Genomic DNA, 14728 nt, shown 5'->3' on the forward strand with positions numbered 1-14728 from the left:
CTCTGTATGTCTCATCACAGCTATTTTGATACCAATATCATGTTGTGATTTTAGTTTATTTTCTATATGTTTAGTTACAGAAGGTTTACTAAAAGGCTTAAACACACTGTAATGATTCTTCAAAGGTTGAACGAAGAAATGCTGGTCTGAATTCTACTGTAGTAGAGGCTGCAAATTTCTACAAGGGGAGTTGTAAATTTTTTATTTAATACCACCATGGAGAGGGACTGTGTATCATCAGAGTCAGGAATGATCGGGGAGGGTTTGTAAGGCTGTGTGGTGGCAAGGAAACAAAAAAGGTGTTAAAAGAAATGAGATGTACAATACCTGTGTACTGGAAACCAGTGCTTCAGGAAATCAGAGGAGAGGGAAGTTGTGGGAAGTTGTGGGAAGAGGGAAGGCTTGTGTTCCAATGAAGCCTTGCCTTGTATTCGCATGAAATTAATTGGATAACGAAGCCTGGTTTGCCATTTGCTCTGGCAAGCAATGCCCCTGTGGATTTTCCAAGTGTGTCTGCTGTGTCTCTCCTGCTGGCAGCTGTAGTGGGAAACACTAATGCACAGCTTCCAGCACAGCAGGTCACTGGCGCTTCATCCAACACACCTTTCTTTGGAATATTTGTACTTTCAATGCATTATTGCACATACACATTATCCTGTGTTCTTCTGGAGGGTAGGAAGGTTTGAAAAGCTGGTGCTCCCCAAACTATTATGCATGCAGACCAAGGAGATGGCAAAATTAAATGCTAATAAATTCCTTTGGACACTGAATTTGTTCTAAGGCATTCTCAGTGACACAGAGTCCTCCTCTCGCTTCCCTTCCCTGCCCTCCTCACATCTGGAAAGACCTCAGCAGCTGGTGGGGGGAGATCCCAGAAGGAGCTTCAGTGGTGTTCAGATGCTGCTATAAAAATCGGGACTGTGTTCCTTCCTCTGGTTTGCTCCATTTTGGGTCAAATCAAAGCAGAGTGGGTGGTTTGGTCCTGCTCTTTGCTCCTGGAAGTCTTGCAACGATATTGGATGCATGTGGCTGCTGTAAGAATTAATATTTGAAGTGTTGTTGAAAATCCTGCCCCTCTGTGGAAGATACAGCCTCAAATTACATTTCTAAATACATACATGAAAACATGGAATTGAAGGAAGGTGCTTTTGAATCCCCACTTCATGATCTCTCCAGCTTGGCCGAGGTGGATGACGAAGAGCTGCTGCTCATCTTGGTGCAGAGAGAAGGAGCAGTGCGGGCTCTGCATCCTTGGCACGCTGGCAGTGCATCTGCCCTGGCACACTGGGCCTGGGCTCGGTTTGACTCCTACCCATTCCAGAAAGGAAAAGGAAAACATGCTACCAACATCCATCCCAACTGCTTGGCATTTCACAGAGCCAAGCTAGGAAGAGGTGGACAGCAGAAAGACACTCATGTTGGTTTTGAAATGTTTTCTGCGATGTGGAAAGTTGGAGTATAAAATCTCACTGTGTTTCCCTTAATTTCATTCATTCAGGGCTTTCTTTTCTTTGGTTGGATTTTCTTGTCCTTTAAACCCCACTGCACTGTTCTCAGAAATACCAGCCTTGGCACTGTCGAGGAACATTGCACAAAGCTAAATAGGTGGTTTTGGCAGGATAACGTTGGAACAGAAAGCTCCTTACCTGCCTGGAGTCCTCTCTCATTACAAACAGAATTGCAGTGCCGTGCCTGTTTCATTCCATGGGGCATCAGCTGTTCCACGCTCGCTTCGCAGCTGTTCATCCTCTGCAGGGAACAGATGAAGTGGTGTCAGATATAACCCCAGCTCAGGAACCTGGTTCAGTTCATAGGAAACCTCTCCATGGTGGCCTCAAGGAAATCCCTCGTTAATTCCTCTGGGAAGGTGACAGGCAGTACCTGTTGAATTGTCCTGTTTTGCTTTACCTAATGGCTGAAAATAGACACCCTCCCCTAACACAAACAGCTGATAGGAACACATCGATTTTTGAGACTTCTGTTTTGCTCCCTAAAAATAACCACTGACAGCTGTTGTTTTTCCTGGTGCTTATCAAGTATTCTGGTCCCTGATAAGACATTTATTTTTCAATGCTTCCCATTGATCCAGTGAGATAACAATTTTTTTCAGTGCTACACCTTGGTCTGACTCCTGCAGGTGTTCTGGTCCATCCCAATACTTACTAATAAGTATTTTTAAGCTCTTATTTCACCGTTTAAACTGTGGAAATAAGGGGAAAGGTGTTTTTATGGGTAAGTCAGACATCTGAAGCTGCCTATGGCTACTGAAACATTATGAAAGCTGGAAAACACGAGCCCAGCAGCACTGCCGTGGTGGAAGCAACTCATCCGAGTTGCGTACAAGGCATGGAAATTTGATGCTGCTGCTCAATGGCGCTTGAAATTTTGGAATTGCGTCAAGAAGAGTTGTAGATTATTCATATAATCCCACAGAAAAGCAGGGAAGGGCTGGAGATAATGTGGATTCATGTTTAACCCTCTCCTTACTCGTGAGATTTTTACGTGGCAGAAAACAAATGTGGTTTTTATTGTGTTGATTTAGTGGCAGAGCTCTGATTTGGTTGGTTTTTATTTGTTGGAGGGGAGGGTGTGGATGATTTTTTGTAAGAAGCAGAAAGTGGCTGAGGTCTGAGAGGAAGGACAGCAGGGGCGGGAGCCAAGCTGGGGCTCGGGTTACACTGGTATGTTTTGGTTGCTGCCTAACGTGTTTTTGTTTTTCTTCATTACACATATTTCTCTTGGGAAAAGCAGGAAAAACTGTGTGTGTCAAATATACATGAGGGCTCCGTGCCTCTGCTGAGAGGTTCCAGATGGGGAGCATTATGACAGGGACACTTTCTCCTGCCTTACGCTTTGTGGCATTAATTTTGGTGACAAACTGCAGGAAAACTTATATCGAGCCCAGAGTGTGCAGTAAATGCTTCTTTTTCTTTTTCTTTTTCTTTTTCTTTTTCTTTTTCTTTTTCTTTTTCTTTTTCTTTTGAGCATTTTTTGGGCTATCCAAGTATGCAATAGGAGTTGAAACTTCATTTTCAGTCATTTATGGCCCCACATTGAATCATTATATATATAAAAAAGGGAAAAAACTAGAGTTTTGAAGGGACTTTGAGAGGCCTCCTCCAGGGGCTGGAAAGTGTCCAAGCCTTGTCCACCAGACCACATCCCTCTCCGTAAATTAGTGGCTGATGGCTGGGAAGGAGGGAATGGAAGCTGGTGAAGATGCCTTTGCAAGGGATGAGTCTCTTGCTGATGGGTGATGTTTCATTTCTGTGCTGGGCAGGGGCTGTGGCTCCAGCTGGGGTTGGAGTTGTGTCTTCTTCAAGAAGACCTCCCAGGACTTTGTTGGGTTGTTTCCAGACTTACCCTTGGGCGGAGGGTCTACAGCCCCTCCATCTGAAGTGAGCAGTATGGCAGCAGGAGCCACAGCCGGGCTCAGGCGATGCCAATCTGTCATCACCAGCTCCTCAAATCAGTGAGTCACAGCTTCAGCAAGTGCCTCTGAGTGCTACGAGAGCTGTCAGCAGGTGACAACAGCGACAAGAACTCAGCAAAATGTTGTCCTACAGCGTTCTCCTAAGGATGTAGTTTCCTGTGTGGATGTTTTTGCATAATGAAATTATGTCTTAAAAAGTAGCACTTGATTGGTGTGTTGTGTCATTTGAAACATCAATGTTTCCAAGACAACAGGCCAAAAAGACCCCAAACCGTCTTATTTTGGGAAGGATGTGAAGCCATGGGTGACGGGTGGCTTTCTGCAGGTGGATGTAATGCTCCATGTGCTAAAAACTGGGAGATGCTTTGGAGATGGGAATTTACACCTGTCTTCTGCAGAACACTGCGGAAATATGTGGATGTTTCACTGACTAAAAGTGGAAAAGTAGTATTTTCTTTTTCAGAGGCTTTGGGACAGGTGAGACACAAGTGGTCAAGAGCTTTAGAGACTCAGAAGCCTTAGCCTTGGAAAAAAAAGGCAAATGTCGTGCTGAGAATGTTGTTACCTGTTCAACTCAAAGGATGTATCATCATGGAATTACAGCACGGTTTGCTGCCTTTAGGCACTGGAAGAGTCTCTAAGGTCTCCCCAGAGCTTTTTCTTCTCCAGGTGAACACCCCCAACTCTCCCAGCCTGGCTCCAGAGCAGAGGAGCTCCAGCCCTGGGAGCATCTCCATGGCCTCCTCTGGACTTGGTCCAGCAGCTCCACATCCTGCTGATGTTGGCCTCAGGGCTGGAGGCAGCTCTGCAGGTGGGGTCTCAGCTGAGCAGGGCAGAGGGACAGAATCCTCCCCTCTCCTGCCACCCATGCTGAGGAATCAGCCCAGGGCATGGAGGAGTTTGGGGCTGCCAGGGCAGGTTGAGCTTCTCCTCCACCAGCACCCCCAAAATTCCCCTCAGGGCTGCTTTCACTCCGTTATTTGCAGTATGATTTTATTGAAAGTAAAAGAAGACTGCAGTGCTCCTGGCATCATGTGAGGTTGTTTATAGCAATGGCAGGGAAGTTTTATTTGCAGCAGCTGCAGTTTGTGCTGCACTGCTGCACTGCATCCAGGTCTGCATAAGGGGATTATGAAAGGTGAGGAAATCATGATATGGCTGGATGTTGCAATACATAATATAATCTGTTATGTAAATTATACCCTCCTCAGTCATCACTTGAAATATATACATTAATGGGTTTTTATCTGTCAGCATTCTATCACTGCTGCTTTATTCCTACTGCAGTGCTTGTTTACAGTACTTGTATTGCTGACTGGGGGAGTGTAAAACCTCCTCCTTTAGCCATGACTTGTTTCCAACTGGTCACTTCATTGCTATTGCTATTTTATTCTGATTATTTTATATCTCTGTCCTATAAAAAAGGTGATTTAAAGCTCCAATTAAGGAGATTTTGCTCAGTCCTAGGACCTGCTGGACACTTGCTGTCTGCATTAGACGGAGTGAAGTTTGTTCTTTGGCTGGAGAGACACTGTAATAACTCCAAGCTTCCCAACTTCATTTTGGGATACTTCTGTAAATCCAAAGCTCAACCGGGGATGAAGATTTTTTCCACCCAAATGTTTGCTGGCCGATGTGTGCTCGTCTGCTGGAAAACACGAGCCTTTGGCTGTTCTTCCCAGGGTTGTCCACCCTGCTCACAAAAACATGAATGTCTGAGCAGAGGAGCAGGAATGTCGGCCAGACCGTAGGGATTTGGCAGCCTCTGCCTCCAGGATCCATCCTACAGGCGTTTTCTGGTGGCTGCCAGCTCAGACGGGGTTTTTTTCCCATTAGTGCACTTGTGTAGGAAAACTGCCCCTGTTCGGGAAAAGGACTTGGTTGGAGGCTTTGGTTGGGTTTTGGGTTTTTGCTTTCTTGCATTGTGGTTTCATGGCAATTCCTTTTTTTCCAGAGCATCACTTAAAAGGAAGAAGCTGCAATGGTCTGATCTTGTACTTAAATATGGGAAAAGGAGGAATATTCTGCCAACATTGAAGCATTTGGCAGGAACGCAGACACTAAATCCTATTTCTTATTTGGCTGATAGAGCCCCTGTATCAGCACAGCTTTAAATCTCCCAAACAAGGGTGTGTTGTAGTGACGCTTATAGGCTATATCTCAGGTATTTTATCCCATAATGGTGCTCTGGATATTTCCATTACACTGGCACTTCCACTAAATTGACTCCTAAACCTTCTCCAAGTCACTGTTTTCCAATTAAAAGTCCTCTTCCATATTTGTATTGGGGAGTGCGAACTTGACGTGCACCAAGGCACATGGTCATAGCTCAGCCTGTATTTTATGCCAAGTTGTTGCCAAAGATTTGTTGTTTAATTGCTCCAGGCACTGAGCTCCTCTGTGGTGATCAGGGACAGGACCTGAGGGGATGGCTGGAGCTGTGTCAGGGAGGGTTATGATGGATATCAGGAAAAGGTTCTTCCCCCAGAGGGTGCTGGGCACTGCCCAGGCTCCCCAGGGAATGGGCACAGCCCCGAGGCTGCCAGAGCTCCAGGAGCATTTAGACAATGCTCCAGGGATGCACAGGGTGGGGTTGTTGGGGTGTCTGTGCAGGGCCAGGGGTTAGACTCGATGATCCCTGTGGGTTCCTTCACACTCAACACATTCTATGATTCTCCATTCTGGGATGCCAATGTTGACAGGATTCCACAGAGAAGGGATGTGCTGACCTTGAATAGTCTCAGTTTTCACCCAGGTAGGGCTACTGCAAGTGTCTTACTGTGACAAGACATTTTTAGCTGGCATAAACTGTTGTAACAAGAAAAAAAAAATTAAAAATATGTTTTATAGTTTGTATCATGAGAGTACTATTTTATACATCAGTTTAATTACGAGAGGGTTTGTCTGTTAATGGGTAGAACTCACTTGGCTGCCGTTCAGTAATTGTAATTATGGAATGAAGGATTTGCTGTGCTTTTTATTGGAAGAATCCTGCTGAGTTTAATTCCACGTAGCGGTGGCTGCGCTGTCATTGGCAGTGAAGTGCCAGTGAAGGGATGAAGAGCGTTTAAACCTTGATAAATGCAACAAATGGTATATTTGGTTGGTGTGGGGAGGGCTCCTTAAATAAGGTTTTGGCCATTTGGGCAGCCTTTTCAAGCCTGTCTCTATGTCTCCATGTGCAAACCCATCTCCATGTGCTCCACAGGGGCAGGAGGGGGAGGAAAGGTCTCATCAGCACTTCCCAGGTGTCTTCATCCTCTGGACTTTCCCCATCTGAAGTACTTGTAGGTTGTGTATTTGAGTGGTTCTTTAGTGGGGAGTAAAGAGCAGGAAGAAGACAGGGGTGCACCTGCTTAAAAATTGAGTATTGATGTTTTGGGAAGAAACAGGAAACTCCATGGGTCTGAGAAGCTCATAAGCAAAAAAAATCAGGCAATGGGAGCTACCACAGTAAGCAAACACCACTGAGGAGATGTTCTGCTATGTTTGCTGTCAAAGACTGGTGTAGGATTAGATTATGTTCATGTCCACAGCCAGGACAAGCTTTCTCTAAAATGTTGGAGACAAATACTACCATTTTTTAAACAAAAAACCCCATGTTTTGTCATTGCAGACCTTAAGTTGCTTTGTCATGTTGTGGTTCAAGGGTTAGGCTAGCACAGGTCTTTCCCATGAGAACTTTTTCCTGTGTTTTATAAACAAAGATAAAGTTTGGATGTTGTTAAAACAGTGTCTTGAGATTTGGACAGTTCAGGCCTGGCCAATCAGGCCTAGGGGGAGGTTTCTGACTGACCAATCTGGGTGACCTCTGAAAAGTTTATATAGGTTGGATTCAAAATAATAAAGCTCTCTTTTCTATGCCACGCTGAGAATCCAGGTCTTCTTCTCTGCTAGCGGCTCAACAGCGACACAAGGGTACAGAGGAGGCCATAGAGATGCTCCAAGGGCTGGAGCTCCTCTGCTCTGGAGCCAGGCTGGGAGAGCTGGAGAAGAGAAGGCTCTGGGGAGACCTTAGACCCCCTTCCAGTGCCTAAAGGGGCTCCAGGAGAGCTGGAGAGGGACTTGGGACAAGGCATGGAGTGACAGCATGAAGGGGGAATGGTTTTAAACTGAAAATGAGAGATTTAGATTGGATATTAGGAAGGAGTTCTTGGCTGTGAGGGTGGTGAGGCCCTGGCACAGGTTGTCCAGAGCAGCTGTGGCTGCCCCTGGATCCGTGGAAGTGTTCCAGGCCAGGTTGGACAGGGCTTGGAGCAATCTGGTGCAGTGGAAGGTGTCCCTGCCCATGGCAGAGGGTGGCACTGGATGATGTTCCAGGTCCATTCCAACCCTAATCGCTCTGTGGTTCTGTGATTCTGTGAAATGGGAAACCCGTGATTGCTCTGCAAGGCGCTGCAGTGGCCCCTTGAAGAAAAGAACAGCAAGATAGGAAAGTTTGCAGGTCTATAAAGGTCAGTGTGTGGCAGCTGAGGGCTGCAGGGCAGGCTCAGGCCCTGCTCAGGCATCGCAGCACTAACACTATAAATAATCTGTGGTTTGTACTTTTGACCACAAAAGTGCTGCTGGGTTCGTCCGGCGTGTGGGACACGGAGCCACAACCAAGAGAGCAAAACCCTGAGGTGTCGGTGCTTCAAGCTGTGTTTAGCTGCTGTAAATTAGATTTTCAGTATTACTGTTGAACCACAGCTTGAGAGTTCCCATAAAAGCTATTTTTCTTTGCTGGAATTCACGCTGTAGCTCATACATTCTGACTTGGGTGCTTCTTTAGAGGCTGTGGTCTTTCTCCATCAAGGTGGCTCTTCAGGAGCATTGAAAGTTGGAAAGACCCATCAAAGTGGTACTGTTTTCGCAGAGCAATTTAGCCTGGGAGGTTTTTTCAGGAGGTGGGAGCTGCAGGCTTAAAAGCACTTCCCAGGACAGGAGCAATAATGGGAAGGGATTTAACATGACTCTAACTTAAGTAGCGTACGTGCAGTTTATGTTCTGGCCATAATTCAATGTATTTCTGTTAAACTGCAATAGAACAGGGCAAGAAGAGTGCTCGGAGCTTGATTGCAGGTGGAATGAAAACTAGGGAAAATGATGTTTATCATCCTGCTGTTTATGTTTCAGGAGGAGGAAGGAATTTGTGAATGCCCTGGACACATAAAAAAAGACATTAAATTTCAAAAATTCCAAGATGTTATTTTTCTACCCTGTGCATTTTTTTCCACTTGGAATGAAGGTGTTTACAGATTTTCTTTTTTTTTTTTTTTTTTGGACGCATAATGTATAGAATACTGGGATAAACAGCCCTCAGATCTGGAAATAAATCACAGGGGGTGTTTGAAACCATCTCTCTTTGTGGATGCACACACTGGGTTTCTGTGCATCACCAAATCATGGAGTGGTTAAGGTGGGCAAATCTTTAAGATCTTCAATACAGCCATCACCCTCTACCATCACTGTGTTGGACCAAACCATGTCCTCAAGTGCCCCATCCAGTCTTTTTTTCAACACTTCCAGGCATGGGGCCTCCACCACACCCCTGGGCAGCCTGTTCCAATGCTTGACCAACCTTTATGTGGAAATTCTTTTCCTGATATCCAGCCTAAACTTGTCTTGGCACAACTTGACCACATTTCCTCTTGTCCTGTGCCTTGTTCCCTGGGAGCAGAGCCCAACCCCCACCATCAGGTTAATGGGGAACCATTTAAAAACTCTTGTTTATTAATATATTTCTTATTCTATACAGCAAAGAGAAGATGATGATGTTTTTATTTTTCCCTCTGAGGGTGAGGGCTAAAGGCTTCTCTGAGGGCTGGGGACCTAAAATATGCTGGCAAAGGCCTGTATTTCCACTTGTTCTTTCACCACAGAAGCTGTTATTCCATAGGGAAATGCAGCTGTTATTCTATAGGATAATACTGCAGTTATTCTATAGAGGAATAGAGTTTGGATTATCTATAGAACAACATTTTATTGCCAGATAAGAACAAGTCACTGTGGTGTTTTCCCAGATGCAAAGGTTTGGAAAATAACCTCTTTTCAGGAAAGACATTAAAATAATCCTCATTCTGGCTGTAATCTGGAGTTAATCCAGATTGCATCAATATTCAGTTGAGAATGAGGAGGCTGTGAGCCTCTGGGATCAGAAGGAACATGGAGCATTTAGCCAGGAAACTGTTAATCCCTTTTTTTCCCTCGGTCCTGATAGGCATCTCTTTGTGCAGGAGGGCTGGAGGAGGAGGAATGGAGCAGCTTGCTCCTACCTTCTCCAAACTGTTGGATCACCCTCTGGGTCCAGAGGGACGCCCAGCTCCTACAGAGGAACGTATTGAATTTTATTTGCTTCCAAATGTTGAGCCCTGGCCAGTAAAAGCTTTGGTCTCCCCAAGAATCCTCGGAATGCTGTTACTGAGTTTTGTCCGTTGAGCTGCTCAGCAGCCTTGAATCAATGAGTCAGTAAAGGGCAATAATATGAACAGAAGATAATCTGTTTTAGAGAAGTTATAACTCATTTTCTGACGCTGAACTATTATATTCTGCCCTGCTTGCAGGGGACGAGGTGTCCTGGTCAGGTCTGTATGGATTAGACATGTATAAATTGAATTAATGGCACTTTTTTATAGCCCAACAGTCCTGCTAAAGAAACCCTGTGAGTAAAGCAAACAAAAATGTATTAAGTTGTCTCAAATCAAACACCAGACGTTTCTCCAGCTACTTGTTGGCCCATTCCCAGCATGCTGGGCCCAGGGAGTCACCCGGAGTTTGCACAAGAAGGGATCCAAAGACCTTTCTCATTTACATCAGCACGAAAGAAAAATGCATGAAAGAGGGACATTATGGGCTGTGAGTTCTGGAGGCATTTGGGTTATAACAAATCATGTGAGCTGGCATGTTCATCCTGAAAAAAGCTCATAAAAAAAGAGGAGTCTCACTGTTCCCCACTCCTGTATTTGAAGCATTTTCTTCTAAATTTCCTCATTAGAGAATAAAAAGATTGATTCCTAAGCAAGGCTCTTCCCAAAGGAATCCTAATGAATAGACCTTGTTTGTCTCTGAGCGATTACTTAGGATATAAATACAAGGAATCTAACTAGAAAATCCTTTTAATTTTGTTCTTTGCTTAAATTCTGTATTAAATTATGTGAAAATTTATTATATGAGATGATACAAAGTTGTGCTGCCTCCTGTTTGGTCTGTTGAGGTTCATCTTGCTGCTTCTCTAATGAGCAATCTTAATTAAGTGTATAGAAAATTTGTTTCATATCCTAAAGATGGTTTCTTTAGAACACGAGTGATCCTATAGCAGGGAAATGCTCATAACGTAATTAATACAATTTAAAACTAATACTTAAATATAAGGCGATGCATTTGCGTGTCTTGAATATTCTGCTTAAAAACTTGTTGCTGTGTCTCTGTTCGCTGAAATACCTGGAGGTAAATCCTTTGGAAATCTTAAACACCATCCCATCTTCAATACCAAATTCCTGGTTTGGGGAGAGGATGGCTGGATTTTCATCTCTGGGAGAGGTTTGGGGCTTCAGGGGAGGTGTGGGCACATTCCATGTGCTCCGGGGGGTGGGTTGAGGGGGGTGCTAGGTGCAGGGAGGATTTCTGGGGGGAATAAGCTGGAAAGAAGTGTAAACAGCCTGAAAAGATGTGAATCCTCTACAGGGTTCCTGAGCTACAGCTCTGGAATCATCCCTCCAGAATAACCTGTTTGCTCAGCAGGTTTTGGCTCTCCCAGAACCTGCTTTAGTCAACTAAAGCAGATTCATATGCAACAGTTTGAGTTTAAACAAATCCCTGTATTCAAACTGGGGGGGAAATCATGTCATTATGCCGTGGCAAACTTCTGTGGGTTCTTAAGTCATTAAATCTGAGCAGATTGGGTAATAAATCAGCCTGGGCAGGGAACTGGATCATGCACGGATGGGACGTGTCCAATGCCCTTTCACCAAGGTCTCATTTCCTTTGGCTTTTATATTCTACTTTTAGTTGGGAAGTTAAATCCACACAGGTCATTTGAAAAGCTTCAGATTATAGATGGAAAGCCCTTTTAATCTTTTCTAATAAATAGCTGAGCAGGGAATAAATCTATTGGGAGCTGAGCTCTGATGTTTAGCCTCAGCACAAGATGTCCATACATGAGCAACACTTGGAAATTATCTCAGAAATTATAATTACCTTAAATAAATTTGGCTTAGAAGAAAAGGTGTGTCATTATGAAAACTGGTTTAATAAATGAAGCATTAATTGGACCTGGTGGCTTGACAGATTCTGTCACCGTGGTCCAGATGATTTATTAAGGTGATTTAGGCACAATTGAAAATAGCAGTTTCAATTCAGAGATTTCTTTTAAATGGCAATAAATGACTCTCTCCAGTCAGTGCTTTGGTAAGGCAGGGTTGGAATAAAAGCTTTGCATAATAAAGACTTAAAAGCTTTTTTATTTTGGAAAAGCAACAGCGGCAAATGGAAACAAGGGTGTCTGAAATGCTGAAAATAGCCTGGGTTATGCCGGTGCTGTGTATGACATCGTCTAACGTCTGAGTAGCCTTCAAAGCATTTTCGCCCCCTAACTCCACGTATAATTAAAAAGCAGCTTCCTCTAGCTCATTAAAATGTAGAGTCCTGTTGGAGCAGTGTACTTGTATATTTATTTAAATGAATAAAGCACAGCCTTAATGCAGACTGTAACAACTTCAAACATTCAATCTCTTTAGTGCAGCTTGCACTTGATTTTTAACCCGTGTTTAGCTGCTCTTATATGAACACCAGCTTGCAAAGGAATATGGTCCCCAGCAGTTCATTGGATTATTTTCTGAATTCAACAAACTTTCCCTATCCCCATTTTTTTAAATGCGAAATGATAGGAAAATCCCTCAAGTTCAGTTGTGAGTGATGCCCATGGAAATAGGGCAATGCAGTGGCTTTTCCAGCATAACAATGACATCTCCCTCTTTTCACAGGCATTTGGAAATGCAAAAACAGCCCATAACAACAACTCCAGTCGCTTCGGCAAATTCATCCAAGTGAATTACCAGGAGACGGGCACCGTGCGAGGGTAAGTGCGAACCAGGGGAGGGTTCTCGGTGTACTCAAACCTCAGCAGGCTGCAGGAGGGGGTTAATTGTTTTGGCTACTATATTTCCCAAAATGGAGATAGGGAAAGAAAAATACATAGGTTTTAGCATATTGAAATCTACTGGTATGGAAATATTGGTGCATCTGAGGAGGGTGCTGAGATGTGGATACACTGAGCTGGCTTCAAGCCAGTTGAGCTCTCCTTAAGCTTGATGTTAAATTTATAATGAAGCTGAAAAGCAACTTTTCATCCTCAGACAGGAGTTAAGGCAGGAAAGGGGAATGTTTTAGCTGGAATGGGGTGGGGGCTGGAGCAGCAAATGTGGAGTGAAAGGTTTGGCTCAGGCTCAGGAAGAGAAAGCCAAGGGGAGGATTTAATCTCTGGCTGGGAGTTCCGGAGGCCATTGAGCCACACTCACCTTGCTCACTGCCTGATTAACCCCAGGCTCTCCCTGCAAGTCTCTCCTTAACCCAGCCCTTGATCAGTGAAGGTCTCTTTTTCCTCCCAGGTCATTGCAAGGAGATCCTTGTCTCCATTGTGGTTCTCTTCAGTTTATTTCAGCATTGGAAATTTGAGAGCAGACCTGAGGAGAAGAATTTTGGTGGTTGATGCAAAGGTGGTGGTTGATGAGAAGCTCACGGACATGTGCACTTTGAACCCAGAATCCCCCCATGGCCTGGGCTGATCCCTCCGCATGGGCAGCAGGGGAGCGGAGGATTCTGCCCCTCTGCCCCACTCAGCTGAGACCCCACCTGCAGAGCTGCCTCCAGCCCTGGGGTCCCCAGCATCAGCAGGATGTGGAGCTGCTGGAGTGAGTCCAGAGGAAGCCATAGAGATGTTCAGAGGGCTGGAGCTCCTCTGCTCTGGATCCAGGCTGGGAGAGCTGGGGGTGTTCACCTGGAGAGAAGGCTCTGGGGAGACCTCAGATCCCCCTCCAGTGCCTAAAGGGGCTCCAAGAGAGCTGGAGAGGGACTTGGGACAAGGGGAAATGGGCTTCCAACTGGAAGGCAGGGATAGATGGGATATGGGGAAGGAGTTCTTGGCTATGAGGGTGATGAGGCCCTGGCACAGGGTGCCCAGAGCAGCTGTGGCTGCCCCTGGATCCCTGGAAGTGTCCAAGGCTAGGCTGGACAGGGCTTTAAGTAACCTTGTCTAGTGGAAGGTGTCCCTGCCCATGGCAGGGGCTGGAACTACCCAAACCCAGCTTTCTCTCTGGCTTTAGATAATTTCCATAGCATCAAATCATCACCAAGGTGCTGTAAATGATCAGGGCTTCATTAACTCCCCTTTTTGTCCAGGTTGATTGGGTCAGTTGGAAAAATGAGGAGTAGAAGCAGCATTCCAGGGGCTGTATAATTTCTGCAGCTGGCAAAGAGACCTCTTGCTGGGACTTTGTTGTTATTTTAGAGAATTGCTTTTAAATTTTTTTGCTTTCTTATTTTCCAGCAGAACAGTATCACACAAAGAGCTGCCATTAATTTTTCAATGAGCTCGGGTACTCCGTGTCCCTTCCTGCTGGTTTTGCATCCTACGTCAAACCTGATGTTCTTTTTTTTCCACCTTATTTAATTCTGGTGCACAGTTTTCTTAAAAGGATAAACCTCATTTTTTTAATACCTCCTGGGTAACAAGAATCCAACAAATGCCTTAACTATTTATTATCTTGGCATGATGTGTCAGTGCTGTGGTTGTGGCCTCTATTTTTACTTGGCAGAGAGGTGCAAATAACATTATATTCATATATTCTGGTTCATAAAATAGGAGGAATTTTCTTTGCTTTTTAAAAAATTAGCTTTCTTGGTCTTTGGTTGCATAGTGTGATTTGACTGTACTCTGTTATGAGCTTGCAGGGCTCTCCCAGTGAAAATAAAAGATGTTTAAAGAAAAATGTAAGCATTCAAAGAACAAAAGGTATATGTGGCATAAAAGGCCACTTTTTTTTTCAAGGAAAGAAAATTTTTGTAAAAACTTAGCATAGATTTTAAGCACAACCCAAGTCAATTATCACCCTGTGTTCTGCTTATCATTAGCTTTATTAATGTAATTATAATATACTGCCCCACATCAGAGCTTTCCTATCTTCGGAGGTTGAAAATAGCAGTTGGATATTTGCTTACAACCCCTATGAATATAATCATCCAAAACGTGAAGAGATGGAACAGGCAGGAGGTTGAGCAGGACCCAACCCCATCCCATGAGATGAAGCCTTGAGTGTCTCT

General features: G+C 44.5%; 1 protein-coding gene across 13 annotated transcripts in view; it reads left to right on the top strand.

Moving 5' to 3' along the window:
* MYO9A (myosin IXA) overlaps positions 1 to 14728 on the top strand; it is a 177342-nt gene that overhangs the window by 48893 nt on the left and 113721 nt on the right. For all 13 annotated transcript variants that reach the window (XM_085071095.1, XM_085071102.1, XM_085071098.1 and 10 more), the window contains exon 3: positions 12394 to 12488. In XM_085071095.1, the coding sequence (XP_084927221.1) occupies positions 12394 to 12488 (95 nt within the window). The remainder of the gene's footprint in view (positions 1 to 12393; positions 12489 to 14728) is intronic.

The sequence above is a fragment of the Lichenostomus cassidix genome, chromosome 10 (genome assembly GCF_008360975.1).
Source record: "Lichenostomus cassidix isolate B80296 chromosome 10, HeHo_3.0, whole genome shotgun sequence".
In the NCBI taxonomy this organism is placed as follows: domain Eukaryota; kingdom Metazoa; phylum Chordata; class Aves; order Passeriformes; family Meliphagidae; genus Lichenostomus; species Lichenostomus cassidix.